At 33.7% G+C, this 20,581-nt stretch overlaps 1 protein-coding gene across 1 annotated transcript in view; it reads left to right on the top strand.

The window, feature by feature from the left end:
• Positions 1-20,581, top strand: part of LOC114049903 (isoleucine--tRNA ligase, mitochondrial-like) — an 80,536-nt gene that overhangs the window by 25,149 nt on the left and 34,806 nt on the right. Inside the window, exons 8-12 of the mRNA XM_027871354.1 lie at positions 1,148-1,263; positions 5,437-5,606; positions 7,189-7,279; positions 7,961-8,112; positions 11,792-11,952. Coding sequence (XP_027727155.1) covers positions 1,148-1,263; positions 5,437-5,606; positions 7,189-7,279; positions 7,961-8,112; positions 11,792-11,952 — 690 coding nt within the window. The remainder of the gene's footprint in view (positions 1-1,147; positions 1,264-5,436; positions 5,607-7,188; positions 7,280-7,960; positions 8,113-11,791; positions 11,953-20,581) is intronic.

Raw genomic sequence — 20,581 nt, 5'->3', positions numbered from 1 at the left:
TCCATCTAGATTACAATGGAATTGGCAAATATTTAACAAAATAAAAACATAAGAAAACATGGGTAACCTTACATTTTAATTTACATTTTACATTACATTTAAAAACTAAGTCAATAAGTGGCCCACAGGGATTCATATGTACTGAATGGTGACTCCTGCTTCTCTTGGAGTTTGACACTGCTGACCTGGAGCACTGAGAGGTTAAGTGACTTCCTGAGTTATATACGCAGTATGTCAGAGCCAGGCTTGAGCCCTAATTATCCTGGCCCTGAGGTTGGAGCTCTCTCCTCTGAGAAGCTAGGCAGCAATGCAAATGTTATGTATATTAGGGAAAGATTGGGAGTTAGTTTCTTGTCTAGAGTCCTTTTAAGAATTCCTTTTTAAGGCTGTATCCCAAAGATATCATAAAAATGGGAAAAGGACCCACATGTACAAAATATTTATAGCAATTCTTTTTGTGGTGGCAAAGAATTGGAAATTGAGGGGATGTCTGAGAGTTGGGGAGTGGCTGAACAAGTTATGGTATAGGAATGTAATGGAATATTGTGCTATAAAAAATGATGAGCAAGCAGACTGCAGAAAAACCTGGAAAGACTTGTATGGACTGATGCTGAGTGAAGTGAGCAGAATCAGGAGAACGTTGTACACAGTAACAGCCACGTTGTGCAATGACTAACTTTGACAGACTTAGCTCTTCTCAGCAATGCAAGGATCTAAGACATCTCCAAAGGTTTCATGATGGAAAATGCTATCCACATCCAAGAAAGAACTATGAAGTTTGAATGCAGATCGAAGCATACTATTTGCTCTTTTTTGTCTTCTGTTTTGTTTTCTTTCTTCTTTCTTTTGGTTCCATGGTTATAATTCTTTTTTACAACATGACTAATGTGAAAATATATTTAACAGGAATATGTATGTAGAGCCTATATCAGATTGCACATAGTCTTAGGGAGGAAGGTGGGGAGGGGGAGGGGAAGACAATTTAAAATTCAAAAGCTTATGGAAGTGATTGTTAAAAACTAACAATAAATAAATAAATAAATAAATGCAGAATTCCTCTTTAAGTTGGTTCCAGTATGCTAAGCATAGACATATCAGTGACTTCTTGTTTTATTACTACTAATAGATTTTTAATATTTCACTCTAGGTATTCCATCGTCAAATGTGCCAACTCTGGAGAATTTTATATACTGGCTGCTGAAAAAGTATCATCTATAGCTGCTCTTTTGGGAACAGAATTTGAGGTTATTTCAACATTTTTAGGTAAAGATTAATAAATAATTGGAACATGTTTTATCAGTTACATAAAATATTGATTTAAATATAGTGCTTTGCTTCCTACTTTTAAAAAATGATAGACATTACCTTTCTGTTCTAGCAGCTTGGCTTTTAACAGGAGGGAGTGATATTTAAAAAGAACATACATTAGGTGTATGTAAAATACAGAAATATTGATAAAAATTATATGCCTATTTACATAATTGATGAAGTTTCTTAAAATATCCATATAATGTACATACATACACATGTGTGTGTTTGTACACACACTGCTGAAAACTTGTTCAATACTTTTGAGGAGAAATTACAATTTTGAGAGTCAGAATTTTGATTGTGGGGAAAATGGATGAGTTCTCGAAAGCATACCACAAGCATCTTCTATCAAATGATACAACCAAATCATAAGTAACTTTAATTTGGAAGTTTCAGCTCAGAAGACCAAAAGAGTTGGTGACCTTATAGAGTAGATAAAATACAAATAGTACTGGATAACATCTAAAGACTGGTGAATAATAATTCTTAGAAGACTAGAAAAAAATCTGTGTCACGGTTTTAAAAAAACTAGTCTCAAAAACCTTACATGAATAACTGGGAAAATGAAAGGGACTAGACTAGAAGATGTGACATCTTCAGAAAAAAGAAAGATGAAAACTTTATTCAATTAAAGTAACTATGTGAGTCACTAAATATGATGTCAGATGCCTTGAAATTAATTATTCATTAAAGAATTTGAGGATAACAAATAATCAGGTATTTTTTAAATATATGAAAGGCAGTACAAATAATGAGCAGAAAATCAATTAGAAATTCATTGAGGTCTCATGATTATCATTTTAAAAAAAGTAATTTCAGTAAAGTGAGAGACCTCCATGAATTCTTTGCTTCCCTCTTTTCTGAAGAAGATATTCACGGGACTTCTTTTTTTAGAAGTTGTGCTGCCTGGAATATTGCTGTGGTGTGGGAAATGATGAGTAAGTTGATTTAGAAAAACATGGAAAGACTTGGACTTAAGAAGGAAAATACTATCCACCTTCAGATAACAAGTAGAAGTAAGCATAGTATAGTCTTACATATATGTGTAGATAGATGTATGTTTATAGATATCTATGTATATGTACATATCTCCATGCTTAATTGTAACCTTCTCTGGGGTAGAAGGGAAGGGAAAAAATAAAAATGCACAGTAGTGAAGTAAAGAAAACCAACAAGGAAGCAGAGAAAAGCTGGGCAGCTTTGAAAACAATGTGTAGTATTTATTATATAGGTTTTCTTGAAATGAAAATTTATTGTTTTATAATGAATCCTTTCTTCTGCTATGTACATGACAATGTTTTTTCTTTTCTCGTTTTGTGTTTAAGGTTAACAAAAAAATTACGGAAAAAATAATTGTGCTGCCATCACATTAATCCATCACATTAATTCAGGGAAATCTTTGAAAGAACGAAGGAGTGGATTCCACTTCCTTAGTTTAAAAACTAGTCTTCAACAAAGATAACTTCTGTGAGGAAAGTCAGTGTGGTTCCTGTAAAAGAAATCTTGCTTGACTAGATTATTTGAGGGAGTAAATAAGTATCCGAACAAGGGGTACTGACAAACTTAAATTTGTTGATGTTCAGAAGGTTTTGTTTTGGATTAACAGTGATTTTTAAAAGTGGTTTGTCACAGGATTGTGAGGTGTATTTTGATATACATCAGGAATTAGTTTAGGGAAAGTAAAGTAAAAAGGTAAATATAAATAAGCACTTAATTGGATGAACAAATGTGAAATGCAGTTCATGTATCTATTACATGTTATCTGGAAAAGGGCATCTATAGGTAGTGAAATGCCAAGCTGACTGAGCTAACTTGAAGGGGTGTGTGTGTGTGTGTGTGTGTGTACATACACTTTTTTTTTGGTTAGGCAGTGGAGTTAAGTGACTTGCCCAGGGTCACACAGCAAGTAAGCGTTATATGTCTGAGACCGGATTTGAACGCAGGTCCTCCTGAATCTAGGGCTGGTGCTCTATCCACTGCGCTGCTTAGCTGCCCCAAGGGGAAGATATTGAAACTCATAATGAGTGTCTTGAGAGTTTGTATGTATGGAGTGTAGAGAGAGTGTCAAATGAAATTCAGTGTATTCAGCTGTAAGATAATTCTTTTAGGGAAAAATAGTTCAAACTATTCTTGTGAGATGAGAGGTTCTGGGCCATTCCTTACAAAAATGAGCTATCAATTATTACAGCCTGTCGACTAACGCTACCAACCCAATTTGAATAATGAATAAATGAACAGTTAAGTGCTTGCTGTGTGCCAAGCACTGTGCTAAGGATCTGGGGATACAAATATAAAAAGCTCGACAGACCCTTCTCTCAAGGTGCTCACACTTGGAAGAGATAAAACATCAAAGACAGTTTATCTGCCCGGCAGATTGAATGACCTGAAAGTCCTAAGAGGTTAAGTAAAGGAGCAAATAGCAAGGCCCAGAGGTCTTTAGGTTATATTGGTAGTTAAGTTGGCAGTGTTCAGAGTAGTCTGGACAAATGGTAAGGTGTGGAGGACCTTAGGAAACAGTGGCAGAACAGATAATAAGGCCTTGTAGGCCTTCATCTCATCAGAAGATATGGAGCTGTTACCTACCATCTCATTCAAACCCTGTCAGGCATCACTGGCAAAGGAGAAGGAAAGGGAATAGGCTGCTTCCAGTGGGGAGAGTTGATGGCTCTGCTGGGGTGAGGAGAGAAGGGTTGGATGCCCTCATGTCCTTGGCACTCCCAACCAGGATGGTCTTCCATGGAATGGGGAAAGGGAAGGCAAAGGAATTAGGGCACCCCTGGTGGTGGCTACTCTTCCCCAAACCCTGCAATTCTAAAAAGCAACAAAGTGCTAAGCAGCATCAGGAGGGCTACCCTTTGACAAGAAAAAAATGTGGTTCATTCATTCAGCAGGTATTTATTAAAATTAAATGCTATGTTCATGGCACTGCTGTTATTCACTAGGCATAGAGGTAAAAATAGCACAATGCCTGAAACATACTAAACACTTAATAAGTATCTGTTGACTGACTGACTGACTGAAACAAATGAAGGGAGTCCCTTTCTCCAAAGTGCTTAAAATCATGTACAATTACAGTCTGTTTTATTTCTGCAATTTCGTCTGCTGCAGTGGTGTCAAATACCGATAGAAATAGAGTCCACTAAACTGTATATAAGGATCCTTGTAGGCTGTGTGTATACACACATGCATACACACTTGCACATGCACATACACATGTAATTTACATACAATTATATATAATATTATATACTGTTATATATATAATATTTTTTTTAATACAACAACTCATTAAAATCTGATAGGAACTATATTTCAATCTGATTTGGAGCACACTTGGAATGTTGAGGGCTTTATTTAGCTGGAAGGCAAAGTGGTCAACTGTGCCTCAGTAAAAGCACAGTGAAGCTAAAGAGAGTAAAAAGTCAGCTGAAATCGTCAAGGGATGTGAAGATGGGTGAAAAGAAATTTTTAAAATATCAGTTTTGGGAAGTGGTTGAAATTTATGGGATAGACTTGGCCAAATTTTGTTGAGCTAGGTAATTTAAAGTATCCTTCATTCTTTCTTCTTCCTCACCCCTACCATTCTCCCTGATTTTTAAAGATTGAGTTTTAAGATCAATTTCATAAAGTAACGTTTTAAACATCAGGGAAATAGGCTTACAGAAATTGTTAACCCAGGAAGTGGTACAAGTAGCAGATACAAGTAACTTTTAAAAATATTTAGATAAATTCAGGCATCAGAGAGAATAAGGAAAATTCACAAGCTCATGTTGGATTGTGGACTAATCTTTTGAATTAGTTTCCTGGAGGACAGGAACCATATCCTCTCACAGGTCCTTGAGTATTGACCAGGATTCATATTGAACCAACTTGGTGTATCTTTCTTAAGTGTTTATATAATTCATGTAACAGGAAAGTTGTTAGCAATATGCTGTTCCCCTGATCTTTGCATCAAATTCAAAGCAACAAACATGTATTACATGTCTTCTATACACTGTGCCAGGCAATGAGGTTATAAGTATGATACAAACCTGCTCTCAACTTAGGATCAGATCTACTAGAAAGAAAGAATTAAAAGAAGATCTGAATATAAAATTTTTTAATGGTTGTTTTCTTTCCTTTTAGGAGCTGATATGGACAGTGGTTCTTGTGCTCATCCTACAATTGCAGACAGAGTCTCTCCGCTCTTACCTGCCCATCATGTGACTTTGACCAAAGGCACAGGCTTGGTTCACGTAGCTCCGGCTCACGGGATGGAAGATTACAGCGTAGCTTCTATGCACAAGCTGCCCATGGTAGCATTTCTTGCTCTCTTTTTTTGAAGAGGGAGGGGTGAGGAAGAATAGCTATTTATGGCTTTTATTGAATTAACGTAATTCATTCTGACACCTTAAATTGTAGTTTATTCTGTTCTTTTTCATCTCCTCCCAGCCCTTTTGTTTATCACTTGTACTTCCCTTCTCTGGTTCTCATTTTCTGACTCTGTAAGATATGGGGGTGGAACTAGATGACCTACAATTCTTTCTAGCTCCAAGTCTATGATTTTGTGAACTATAAAAATCAGGATTTGTTCAATTTGAAATTGTTTAGTAAAACCTTTCTTTTTTTGGAACTAATTGATAAAGGATAAAGTCATAGATGTACAGCTAGAAGCAACCTCACAAACCATCTAATGTAACCCCCTTCTTTGACAGATAAGGAAACAGGCCTGGAGGGGTTAAGTGAATTGTTCCAAGGTGTATAGTGAGTGTCAGAGGCAGAGTTTGAACCTAGGTTCTCTAGTCCTTGAGTAGGTGCTCTTTCAAGGATACCGGTTGCCTTTAACTCAGTTTCAGTAAATAAGAAGGTGATATAAGAAATGAATATTTGAATATAGTTTCATTACTTCGCAGGTACTATAAAAACCAGTGGTTAACAAAATCATCTTAAGAAGAGACCCTGTCTCAGCTGTTTTAATACTTAAAGGGCATTTCCAGTTAGTGCCTTTTACAATGGAGATGGTTTAAGTGTTTTATATGTTTATTGCTTAAGTAGAAAAAGTATTCCTTTTGTAATTTCATATTTAGAAAAAAAAAATTTTAAGTAAACCTTAGTCTAGTACCTGTCTAAATTACTATGGATTTTGTCATAGTTCAGTCTGAATTATATCAGAATTTCATACTGTCACCTAGAAGGACTTTAAAAATGATCTCTTACCCCTCATTTCATAGATGAAACTTGGATCTGACATTTTTTTATTGTTTGAACTAAAACACTTTGATAGCTTTTGTTATTAAACTTCAGGTGGATACTGTAGTGCTTCAGATATTTTGTAAACATGGGAGTTTGAAGTTGTGTAATTAGAGCTAAAATTTATTCAAGTTTTCATTATAGAGCAAGAATTTATTATTATCAGATCTCATTGTTGATTCTTTGTTTACATAGTCAGATGTCTCAACAAGATGATGTCTCTTTTTTTCTTTTTTTCTTAATTTATTTTGATTTATCAACAATTACTTCCATATCCTTTTGAGTTTAAAATTTCTTCCCCTTCGTCCCCACCACCCTCCCCAAGATGGCGCCTGATCTGATATAGGCTGTACATATACATTCCTATTAAACATTTTCACATTAGTGATGTTGTAAGAATTAGAACGAATAGGAGGAACCACCAGAAAGAGAAAACAAAACTCAACAGAAGAAAAAAAAATAGCAAATAGTATGCTTCAATCTGCATTCAAACTCCATAGCTCTTTCTTTGGATGTGGATAGCATTTTCCATCATGAGACCTTTGGAGATGTCTTAGATCCTTGTATTGCTGGGAAGGGTTAAGTTTGTCAGTATTAGTCAATGTCTCTTTAACATTTTGTTTTAATTGACTAAAATGAACCTCCTAGGATTGTTTGGTGGATGAACTTGGGAATTTCACAGAAGCTGCGGGAAATGAACTTGAGAACAAGAATGTCTTTGAGGAAGGGTCTGATACTGGTCAGTATTTACTCTGCTTGTCATCCAAGCACATTCTGTGGGTAGCAGGAGCAAGTCGCATCTGTGTCTCTTTTCCTCTAATCTTTAAAGTTTTGTAACTCAAGGTGACTTTTCACTGAAGAAAGCCACACCTTTAAGTGGCTTATTTTAATTTATTTTGCCAAATGGTATACTTCTTTGTATTTTTAATTAAATCACTTAGTAGCAATGTTTTATTCACCAGTCTGTGTGACTTGACAGATTCATGGAAGAATGGATTTAATTATGAAACCCTTCTCCTTAAGCCAAGACAAGAATAAATTTGGGTGTTTGTAAAATTCCAAAAGACTTTCTAGATTGATATTGTGGAGTGACTGGTTCTTATGGTTCTATATAGCCGCTTGATCTTACCTTTGCTTTCATTTGAAGAGGCAGTTGCCTCTATTATGTGTAATGATAGTTGTTAAACCTATTATCTGCCCAGACTCTTCACTGTTTTTTCTGAAAGAGTGATCCCTTTTCTATCAGGGGTTCTACAGACCCTGACTTTTGTACCAGGGCAGTGGGTATTTTCAGTGATAGCAACTGCTAGCCCATGCTCTACACTGCTGAATAGTTGTTGGGTTTGTGTTTAGGAGGTTTTAGAGTGCTATGTGCCTTCTTATAGCTAACTTACGATTTCCTCTTTTTTTTTTTTATTAGTGATAAAGATGCTTCAATCTACAAAGAATTTGCTAAAGGAGGAGAAATTTACACATAGTTATCCCTATGACTGGAGGACAAAGAAACCAGTGATTATTCGCCCTAGCAAGCAATGGTTTGTAAAGATAGAAAATATGACAGCTACAGCCAAGGTACCAGACTTGAATCACTTTTCCTATAAAATAGGTTTGACTCCTCCTCCAGGATTATATACACATACAGTCTTTGAAGGGACATATTTCATTTGGACTGGCTTGTATGCATAGAATTGTGAAAATCTTTGAAGCTTAAAACTTGATAAGACCTTCAAGATCATTTAGTCTATAATCTTTATTTTTAAATGGTAAAACGTGGTCAAGGAGGTTATGTGATATGGGCAGTGTTGCGCAGCTAGCTTATTAGTTGCAAGATGTATAATCTTGGTCTTTTGACTCTCATTGTGCTACTACATACATAGATGCTACTACATTAAATGATAATAAGAATCTCATCAAAAGTAGCTGTTCTTTGTTAAAAAATATATAGATTAAAACTGTAGTACTTACTACATTTAACAATTATTATCTTACTCATTCAACTTGAAATTCTATGTTTCAGAAAAATTAATTTTCATTATGATTAGATAATATTTTTGAACTCTTAAGGTAAAGTTTTTGAACCATGTAGGAATATTTTTATGAAGCATTTCATTTCTAAAAACTTTTTATTATTTATTTATTTTTAGCATTCATTTTTTAATATATTGAGTCCCAAATGCTCTTCCTCCTTCCAGCCCCTCCCCTACTCATTGGGAAGGCAAGCAATATATTAGTTATACATGTGTAGTCATGACAAAACATGTTTCCATATAAACCATGTTGGAAAAAAAAAAAAAGAAAAAGACTGAAAAAAATATGCTTCAGTCTGCACTCAGAGTTCACCAGTTGTCTCTCTGGAGGTGGATAGCATTTTTCATCATGGGTCCTTTCGAATTGTCTTGGATCGTTGTATTGATTAGGGTAGCTAAGTCTTTCACAGTTGATCATCAGTACAATATCGCTGTTACTGTGTACAATGTTCTGGTTCTGCTCACTTCACTTTGCATCATTTCATATAAGTCTTCCCCGATTTTCATAGAGCATTTTAGTAGTTATAATATGAAAAGTTTTGAATTGGGGTGCTATATTGAAATTAAGACTTGGGTTTTCTAACCAAGTATGTATTTTTCAACTTTGAACATGTGGATTAGTTTGTAGGTTAGTTTAAAACAGTCTGTGTTTTGGGTACTGTTTTAAAATAGAAAAAGACCCTATTACTATTGGCCAATTCCCTGTTATTATTTTGTTCTCCTTTTGGTTTTAGGGACTTAAGCGTCTTTGACTTAGCATGATCCCACCTGAATTTGGTTAAAAGGTTAGTCTCAAATTAGGAATATAGTGTAAATGGAATCTATGTTAAATTAAACAATCATAATATGGGTCCTTACTCATTCATCCTTTCACAGATGTGTAAAGTTAAAGTAGTGTCAGAGAATATTTTTTATTCTAACTGGGGCAATCAACCTATGTTTTTAAAAGTAGGTTGAAAGCCACATAGGTTAAAAAAAAAAAGGACATTAAAAGTTTTCTTGAGACAAGTATGAAAGGTTCCCCACATTCTTCAGATTAATAGGGGGAAACCTAAAACTGTTAAATACGACAAATAATAAAAAAATATAATAGTTGAATATTATAACTAAAGGAGAAAGAAACAAAATAAGTTCAAGGATACAGAGCCACATTGGGTAGCGTTGCCATCTTGGGGCTTTTGGGGATATTGCAATTGGACACAGGCATTTTTTACAGCTAAATTCAACATTTGTCCTATTAGTCCTAAGTCGAAGGGTAATGTTTTCTTGTCTTATACCAAGAGAGAAGCTCTTAGGAAAAGATATTTGTGTCTACCTTTTTTTCTTTTTCTTTTCTTTTCTTTCTTTCTTTCTTTCTTTCTTTCTTTCTTATTTTTTTTTTTTTTTTTTTTTTTTTTTTTTTTTGTGAGAGGTAATTGGGGTTAAGTGACTTGCCCAGGGTCACACAGCTAGTAAATGTCATGTGTCTTGAGGCCAGGTTTGAACTCAGGTCCTCCTGACTCCAAGGCTGGAGCTTTAGCCACTGGGCCACCTAGCTGCCCCCTGCCTATTTTTTAAAACAAGAGTTCTTAGAAGCCTGGGGTCCACAGTTCCCTTGGAGATCCATTGATAAATTTCATGAGGTCTTTGAACTTGGAGAGGAAATTACAACTTTATTTTTACTAATCTCTAATTGAAACTTAGCATCTCCTCCAGTTATGTTTTTTTTCTTTTTTTTTTTTTTAGGCAATTGGGGTTAAGTGACTTGCCCAGGGTCACACAGCTAATAAGTGTCAAATGTTTGGTCTGAGGCCGGATTTGAACTCAGGTCCTCCTGACTTCAGGGCCGGTGCTGTATCCACTGCGTAACCTAACTGCCCCTAATTTTAAAAAAAAAAAATCGTTTTCAGAAGTGATCCATAAGTTCCACTAGACTGTTAAAAGGATCCGTGATATAAGGATAAAGAATCCTTGCTTTAAAATAACAAATCAACTGGCAACTTTAGGTTCTGAAATACTGCTTCAAGATTATACTAATTTGTTTTCTATCTTATTTGCTTTTCATAAATTTTTATAGATGTATTTTGTTTTTGTATAGTGTACGTTTCTTACTATGTCCCTCCCCCTCCCGGACAACCATACTGTATTTAAAAAAAAAAATGAAAGAAAAGGGAAAAGCAGTTGAGTAAAACTAATCAACATATTAAATAAAAGAAATTCCATACAATGTTCCATACCCATATTGTCCTGCCTCTTCAAAGAAGGGAAGATGGAGAGGTGCCTTCTCATAACTCTTCTTTGGGGCTAAGTTTTGTCATAATTTTATCAGTACTCAATGGTTTTATTGAAGTTTTTTCTCTTTACTTTGTTGTCATTTTGTATATTGTTTTCCTAGTTCTGCTTATTTCACTTTTGTATCAGTTCTTAAAAATCTTTCCATGCTTCTGTGTCCATCATATTCATCATTTTACTGCATAGTTATATTCCATTATATTCATGTGTCACAATTTGTTTAGCCATTCCGCAGTTGAGGGGCTTCTAATTTATTTCCAGATGTTTGCTGCTACAAAAAAAAAAGTGTTGCTGTAAATTTTTCAATGTTTATAGAACTTTTCTTTTTGTCTTTGACTTCCCTCGGGTATATGCCTAGCAGCGAAACCTCTGTGTAAGAAGCTACAAACATTTTAGTCACTCTTTACAAATTCCAGATTACTTTCCAAAGTGGTTGTACCAATTCTCTGCTCCACCAGCAGTTCTAAGTGTGTATCTCTCCATAACCCTATTCAATGTTGACTATTTCTCTTCTTTTGTCATCTTTGTGAATTTTCTGAGATGAAACTTCAGAGTTGCTTTGATTTACATTTCTCTTAGTAATAGTGATTTGGATTGTTCTTTCATATAATTTTTAATAGTTTACAATTCTTTTGAAAACTGTTCATATCCTTTAACCACATAGTACTAATTTGTTTTTTATGATTGAAATAGAGATTCAATTAATTTTATTTGCTGTTAATGAAGGGTGGTAGTTCTCAACCTGTTCTGTTGGTTTTGATTTAGTATTTTTATAAGTTAATGCTATAATTTGTGATAAATGCTTTATATTTCCCCTGGATTATCACTTAATGAGTTCCCCTAGTAAACATCTGAAAAAATTTTACTTAGTTTTCTTTCCTACTTTTATACAAATTTATTATTTAGCATGACCTCAGTAACCCAATTAAAATGCATTTGTAAATTTATTGCAGGACTCATTAAGAAAGGTGAAATTTATTCCTGTCTCAGCAATGAATAGTATGGTGGACACAATAGAGAAACGACCATATTGGTGTATCTCAAGGCAAAGGGTATGGGGTGTTCCAATTCCTGTGTTCCATCACAAGACAAAAGATGAAATCTTGATCAACAGGTAGAAATTTTTTCTGTTTTATAAAATTTTAGTGAGTTAAGTATTTTTCAAAAATGGAAAAAGATTTAAGCTTCATTGATCTTTATTATGTTTTTTAGAATAAATTATAGGATGTATACTTTGTTTTCTCTAGGTAAAATGTGGTAATTTTATCAAAATATTTCCTCCTTCATGGTTCCATTTTGTATAAAATTATTTTTTCCCAAAGCTAGATACTTCTGTTGCTGGAATGAAACCTATGTGTAGCAACTACCTGTTTCTTTTTAGATGACCGCACCACACTACATAACTCTAATCTTTTGCCTTTTCCATTACTCTTTTCCTTTCCCCTTAGCTTATCTATCCATAATCCTAAATTTCTGGAGCCCCTACTTGCATTGCATTGATGAGGAATTTTGATATTAAAGGTTGGAATTTTTAAAGTTTATAGTTATATGAGGTAATTTTTTCCATTGAGATTATAGCTTGAAATCAGTAACTTGTTATTTTCAAATGAGAATTGAGGACCTGGTTTTAGATTATAGATAACTGAAGGAATTTTAGAGACTAGAGCTGAGACCCCCAACCATTTTGTGAGGAAGAGGAACTCTTGATTTACCCGAGTCCTTGAGATTTCTAGTGACATTGGCAACAAATTAACTCAGTAGGATTGGGAAGAATATTAATAAAATTTCCCACCGGTGCTAGTAAAGTGAGTCCCTACATTCCCCTTCTTGGCAAATCAGGGGTTTGGTGGAAGTAGATGGCTTGGTGATCTACCAACATTTAACAGTCCTGGCTGGTGGACTCGATTCTAAGATGTTCCACACATGATTGCTGTCATTTTACCATTAATAGACTGCTTTTGTTCAATGATTGCTTTCTTCTTCCATCCTCTCACGTAGTGAATTCATTGCAAGTCATGATGGTTCTTCCTGGGGACATGAGTTCTGTCCATAACTAAGTCTCTTCTTGAACAAGGTGAAATGCTTTAAACTTTCTTCCTCTTCTCCCACACTCTTCTCTCAGAATGTGGGCCTCCGTTACAGCTTATGTTGCTCTGGCAGTATATTTTAGGGTATATTCTGGGTCTGAGCATGTGAAAAAATCTAAAACCCCTGATTTAAGAATATATTCATGGTTTTGCATGAAAGTAAATTTTAAAGAATATTAAATCTTACTAGGATTGCTATGTAGAGATTAATCCAGTATGAAACAAAAGCTTCCAAAGAGTCTTAGTCGCTTCAGGTACCAAAAGAACCTCATTGGAAATTATTATTAATAAATTATTAATAAAATAGTCTTTCAGTTCAGATACTGAAGACAAACTTGAGACTGTGCTCCAATTTATGCTCTAGGAAGATATATTTATAGTAATTTTTCCCCCTGAAACAATGTATTAAATGTGTTATTTAAACAGTGTATGAAGTCTCTTGTTGCCTTGAAAAAAAGTTATTATAAAGTTACAGTATTCACTTACTTGTGAAGTAGGTGTTTCATTTTGTATCTGGAGAAATAATAGCTATCACTTGGCCTTTTGAGTCTAACATTAAGTGGAAAAATAATAGGACTCAAACTCAGGTTTGTTATTTGCACTTAAACACATTTGCTTCTAATCCTGTCACTGAGATATTCTATTTAAAAAATAGACTATTTTCCACCTTAGAATTTATGAACTTCTTTGTCTGCTTTATAGGAGTTATGTTAGACAGTGGAAGTCAATTTGACTTCAATAACCAAAAAAAAATATGTAAATTCAAGAAATTTGAATTATAAATTTCCTTACTACTTTGGGGAAGTTCTTTTCCCTTCTTGTGTACTCAGTTTTAATAATAACAATAGTAGCTGTTATGAAAATAGTATTAGCTGGTCACATTTTTATCGTCAGCTATCTCTGCTTCCTGCTTCAGATGTTTAAGAGTAATTTAGAGCAAACCTCTGTGTAACAAAGTACTTAATAGAGTTCACAAAATTTCAGCTAAAATGTATGAATGAACTTTGAGTGCATGGTCCAAACCTTTTAGCTTCTGAACACAAAATAGCTATCTATAATTTGAATGTTCTTCTCTCCTCACTCTCCCTACGTAGATCCAGCCAAAGCTATGGGGAAATAGACATGCAACACAGGATAACCCGAGTGTCCTTCTTTCCTAGGAATTGAATCTTCTACATATGTTTTTAGCCTTTTTGACATCCTTTCGTTCCTGTCTTGTAATGCTTGAAGGCGACACTTCTTCTTTATCCCCCCTCCAAATGTCACTCAGTCATTCCTTTTGCATGTCCTATCTTAGGTGTTTATTACAGGTTACATGGTGTGGCACTTGCACATTTTGTAACTAGGTGCCAAGATGATGGCTGAAGTACACCTGCACTTTGTTGGCTGGATTCATTCTCAGTTCTAGGCATAGAACTTTGGTATATACCTGGTACTCATATAGGTGATTTTTTTTTTTTTTTTTTAGCAAACATTTCCTTTGAGTGTTTTGTGTTCCTTATTTCTGAGGTGTCTAAAATAGCTGGTATTCGTCTAGATATCGAATGACTTAATTTTTCTATTGGAAAGATGTACCGTCTTCTAGGACTACTAGGACATTGTTATCTCTAGGACTCTGCATATTATTAGCCAGCTTAATACATACTTCACTGAAAGCCTTGTCTTAGACACTTTAACTTGATGTTTTAAGGCAGGCCTGCACAACCTGCAGCCCACGGGCCACTTGCAGTTCACGGGCATGCCAAAGGATTTCAAGCTACCCACAAAAAAATGTAGAAGATGTTTCCCTCTATGTTGTTTGTGGACAGCCCACATATTTTGGTGGGCCGCACCTTGTGCAGGCCTGCTTTAAGGTTTACAAAGTGCTTTCCTTACCAGTTTCTCAGTTGATCCATATAGGCCTTTGAAGCGTAGGTGTAAGAGGTATAATTATCCTTGTTTTACAAAGGAAATAGCTGAGACTCAGAGAAAATTGCTTTTATTTGTCAAAGGATGGCACTTAGAATTTTATAAACTGGAATTCAATACCTTTTATAAATTATTCTGCCTTTTTTCTTTTTAAATAAGTTAACTTATTTTACATAACCAATTTACAGTTTATAATATGTGCCACCCACTGCCCAGGCCCCCAATGAACAACAATGAAAAATAATGAAAAATGAAAATGAAAAATAAAACCATCACTATAAATATACGTAGTCAAGTGAAACAAATTCCCACATTGGCCAAATCTGAAAAATGTATGTGTCCCTTTGTATTTTAAGTTCATAATCTCTCTGGCAGGAGGTGAATGGCATGCTTCATCTTTAGTCTTCTGGATGCATGTTTTATCATTACTTTGATTTAGAGTTCTAAAGTCTTTCAAAGTGGTTTTTCTCTATAATGCCATTATATAAATTGCTCTCCCTAGTTCTGCTCTCTTCACTCAGTTCATTAAAGTCTTCCTACTTTCCTCTGAAACTGTCCATTTTGTTGTTTTCTATGGCACAATAATGTTATGTTACATTAATATACCGTAATTTCTTTATGGTATTCCACCATATAATCACCACCTTCATTTCCAGTTTTTGTTACTTCCAAAAGAACTGAGCTCTTGCTCTGTTCTCTCTCTCCCTCCATATACATTTACATGTATATATGTATATGTATGTACATATGTGTATATGTTGGAGAGCACATATCTGTCCTTTTAATTTCTTTGGGGAATAGATCTTAGTCTTATAAATTTGAATCTGTTCCTTATATATCTTAAAAATGAGGTCTTTATCAAAAAAATTGATGCAAAGGTTTCTTCCCCATTTACCAGTTTCCCTTCTAATTTAAAATTCCATTAGATTTGTTTTTGCAAGAAACTTTTATAGTTAAAGTTGTCCATTTTATCTTCTGTAATCTTCTCTGTCACTTGTTCAATCATAAACTCTTCCTGTAACTAAAGATCCAAAAGATAATTTCTTCCTTGTTCCACTAATTCATTTATGATATGACCTTTTGACATGTAGACCATGTATCCATTTAGAGCTTATCTTGGTGTATGAGATGATGAGAAACCCAATTTCTGCCTGAATGCTACACATTTTGGGGGGTTTTTTCAGCACTGCTACTCTATTTCCTTTTGTATGTCTTGTACTTTATCTGTTGCACTGATTGATTTGTTTTTTAACTAGTACCAAATTATTTCCATGATTATTGCTTTCTAGTAAAAGTTTGAAATCTGGGACTGATAGATCCCTTCTCCACCTGCCTTCCAATTTTTTTTTCGTCATTAGCTAGAGATTCTTAATTTTTTATTTCTTCAAATGGATTTGATGATGATTATTTTCCTTTTTGGTCTGTAAAATATTCTTTTGATAATTTGGTATAGCACTGAAAAAGCAGTTTAATTTAGAAAATGCCATTTTTATTATATTGGCTTAGTCTTCAGGAGCAGCAGTTAATACTTCCCTAGGTCTTTATTTCTATAAAAACTTTTAATAGTTGGATTAGTATAGTTCCTTGATCTATCTTGGTAGATGGAGTCCCACATATTTTATAGCTTCTTTAATTAGTTTGAATGAAATTTTTCTTTCTAGTTCTTCCTGCCTTTTTTTTTTTAAAGGGTGGAGGTATACAAGAATGCTGATGATACATGATTATTTTATATTTTGCAACTTTGATGAGTTTATTGTTTCAACTAACTTTTTGGTTGACTTCAGGATTTTCTCAGTAAATCATCATTTCAATAAAAAGCAATTGTGTTTTCTCCTTGCTTATGATTATTTCCTCAATTTCTTTTTCTTGTCTTATTGCTAAGAGGCTGAAAAAAAGTCAGTTTAAGTCAACGGATATTAAGTGCCTATATTGTACTTGGAGTTAGGGAATTTGCCTTTGGTCATATGTCTGATACTAAGTTTCTCCTAACTCCAAGACCAGCACTATTAACAGTATGCCATGTTGCCTCTCACTGCTAAGAATAAATTCAAATGATTATATAAAGTATTTTTTAGTTTACAGAATGATAGAAAAGCTGCATCATCAAAATATGGCATAATGTTTAAATTTGGCACATGAGAATTTTAGCTCTGTTGAGACTTTTGTAAATAAAGCAAATAAAACTCCTATTGTTTATGTTGTTCACTTGTGTCCCACTCTTTGTGGCCCCATTTGGGATTTTCTTAGCAAAGATAACAAAATGCCATTTGCCATTTCCTTCTCCAGCTCATTTTGCAGATGAGAAATCTGAGGCAAACAGGGGTAAGTGATTTATCCAGGGCCACATAGTCCAAGGTCAGATTTGAAATCAGGAAGATGGCTTCCTAATTCCAGGCCCAGTTTTCTATCCACCTCACTACCTAGCTACCATTATTACTACTACCTATAAAAACTTGCAAGTCAGTTACTTTATTTTTTCTAGTTTAGTGTTTGATTATTTATGTGAAAACAAGTATACCATACTTAACTTAGATCATTCTTAAGAATTTCTTGTATTCCCTGCAAAGTACTGTTGTTGTCAGGTACCTCTTTATATATTAGTTTTCTTCTCTTTTTTGAAATATTTTGTATTGTTACTCCTTTGTGAGGTGATTGTGCCACCTAGAGCAAGAAGGTGCAAATGTCAGTGCCCTACCCAAATATAATCATCATTGGATCATAAATGTAGAACTGGGAAGCATCCCATCTAACCCTCTCATTTTAAAAATGAAGAAATGAAAGCCCAAGGAGTTTTAAGGGTAGTAAATATAAGATGTGAAATTTGAACCCAGGCACATTGTTGTATAGACACTTGACGGGGAAGCTGTTCTACTATAACATATAGAAAACCTGTTTAAATACTGCATCGTAATTAGGCAGTTTTCTTTAAAGGGATATTGTTTATTATTGTTTATAATCACCAGTATTAGGAAAATGTTTTCAGGATATCTCCATGTGAAAATGTAGTTTACCTTTGTGTAAATAAATTGAATGAATAGGTATTTTTTTAGTCTTTTGTCTCTGATGAGGAATGTGGGCAGGGTGATCATTAAAATGAACATCATAAAGGTGAAACAAATGAAAGCTTTCATTAGCCTGAAAAATTCAAGTGAATTATCTTTGGTTACCAATATTCTTTTACTGGTGGTTATGAATTTTATTTTTAAATTTTCTTTTTTACACTGTAGCTGCCTTTAAGTTGTCTATATGATACTGACAGGTTTGTAGTTTTGCAGCAGCGCAGACATACAGAACATTGGCCTACAGAAATGACAGACAAACTTAAGTATACTATCTGTTAATTCATAGGTCATTTTCCTGTACACTATTTCTTACTGGTAGCAACAATTCCTTCTTCATTACTGTAACACTTAAATTCAGGGAGGCAAAAAATGTTACTTGGTATTCATTCGTATTTACATGAGATACATTGTAGAAAATAAACTGAATAATATTTTGTCTTTTGTACCCCACACCAGCCCCTGCCCTGTCCGCTGTCCTCTTGCACCTAAATTAATTGTGTGGAGCCAGATGATTCTTTTCTTCTTTATACAGTAGTGTGCCAGTGACCATCAGGAGTAACTGTGTCTCTACTGGAAGTCAGCATAGTCTATGTGGAGTTGCTGTTACATTTGATCAGACTGATCTCCTCTGCATGATTGATTTTCCTCTTTGGACATATATTTGGACAAAACTGGGAAGTTACCTCTATGGATACATATCAAATCTTTTAACAAAAGAAAATATTGATTTAGTTCATGCCCTGACTTTAATGACTGATAGACATAAAATACTTAAAAAAAAATTTATTTTGGGCATGAAATCTACATTCTTATCATTTGCATTTGGTGTGACATTATTTTTCCTTCTACATAGGCAGTAGTAGCTTTCAAAGATTATAATTACACATTTTGATATAGTGTGAAATTTTTGTCAGGTTATTTTGTTTAAAAAGTTTTTAAGATCATTTTAACAAGATAACATAAAAAAGGGACACATTCTGTGTAAGGAGTAAATAATGATTTAATATTCAAAGTTAAATTGATAAATATATTTATGCTTTGCAATTTTCAAATTTTTTTCCTTGCTACTAAGTCAACAACAATGATTATTTTGTAGGAAATAATTTCTTTTATTTAAGTTTAATATCAGTGTCAATGACCATAGTTGCTAAGTAAAGCATTTGTTTCCTGAAAAACTAAAATGACATTGAAATATTCCAGAAATTTAAAGTATAATTTGAAAGTTTTCTTTGGTTACCATATAATCTTGTTTATCTTAATTTTTAAAGTGTTTTTTAGTTGGAAATTATAGATTTCTTTCATGGGTTTTCTTGTTTAAAATTAAATTTCCGTTTAATAAGTTGTCTTACAAATATAGGTCTAAAATTTATATCACAGAATTTTATTCATGGTACTTCATTCTGAACTAGGACTCATCTTATTAATTAAGTTCATAACATAGCCACTTACCTCTTTCTAAATAAACTACCTCGAGAAGTTATTTAATATTCCCCTGTAAATGAAAAATTATCATCTGGTCTTTACTCTTTCTACTTGTGAACACAAAGAAACTAAGAACTCTGAAACAGCAATAGTTTCTTTATTCCTTAGTAATCATAATGCTAGAAAGTCAAATAAGCATTCAGTACAATCAGTATCAAAGGTCAGAATGATTGGTGTGATGTTAGCTTGGATGACCTCATGGCTTTTTGCTATTTGAAACCTGCAAGTAATACATAATGCAAAGTTTTAGATAAGGTCTGTGCATACAGAGGAAAGTTTTATGATGGGCTTACTGCTTTATGAAATGAATTATTTATATAAACAGCTAGATTGCATAGTGATAAGTAGGCTTTTGCTATCTTTATCAAAGATAATTTATACTATCTTAAGCTTATAAATTATTTGTTAAATGTAAGCACAGAATAATAAAATAAAGAAAGAGCCTTGGAATTATGAAAGAAAAATTTAAATTTAAGGTGTATGTTTTAAAGCCATGAATAAATAAAGGTTTTTATATGTAAATATAAATGCTTAAGATCTCAAAATCAAATAGGCTTGGTAAAAGAACTATTATTAATCTGATTATCTTCATATTTTATGATTATTCTCTGAGGTATTCAGCACTAATCAGATTTTTCTATGAAATGGTTTTTTTTTTACTAAGATGCCTTTTAGATGCAATAAAAACATAAAAATTTGGTTAATAATTAGTAAATATGTAAATATTTTATTGTTTTTTTCACCCAGATTATACACATGTAGTAACAAAATTTACAAGCCGTTTTCTTGATAATCTTTGTCTTCTCTTCATTGACACCAACTTGTTTTCTTCAAGTAAAATTTTCTTAAGGAAAAATGTACCACTGTGTTTATTTTTAGAGTATGTTTTAAATGAACTAGGGGGGAGGGGTAATGGAGAGGGGAAGAAGCAAAGGAAAAGCCTTTTTTACCCTCCAAAAATAGTTTATGTAAAATACTCCTGACAGGATTGCTGGTTTAGAACTAAAAGGCCTAAAGAATTTAGAGATAAAGAAACTGAAACAAATTAAATTCCTATCTCATATATAAAAAGTAGCAGAGCTGGGATTTGAATCCAGGTTCTCTGACTTTAAATCCACCACTTTTCCTACTCTACTAATAGTTCACTTTAATTATTATAATTTAACAAACATTTATTAACTGTCTGCTATTATTGAGTAATTAT

Source organism: Vombatus ursinus, unplaced genomic scaffold, assembly GCF_900497805.2.
Source record: "Vombatus ursinus unplaced genomic scaffold, bare-nosed wombat genome assembly UNPS02014798.1, whole genome shotgun sequence".
Classification (NCBI taxonomy): domain Eukaryota; kingdom Metazoa; phylum Chordata; class Mammalia; order Diprotodontia; family Vombatidae; genus Vombatus; species Vombatus ursinus.
Note: the sequence above shows the minus strand (reverse complement) of the source record. Positions and strands in the feature narration are given on the sequence as shown.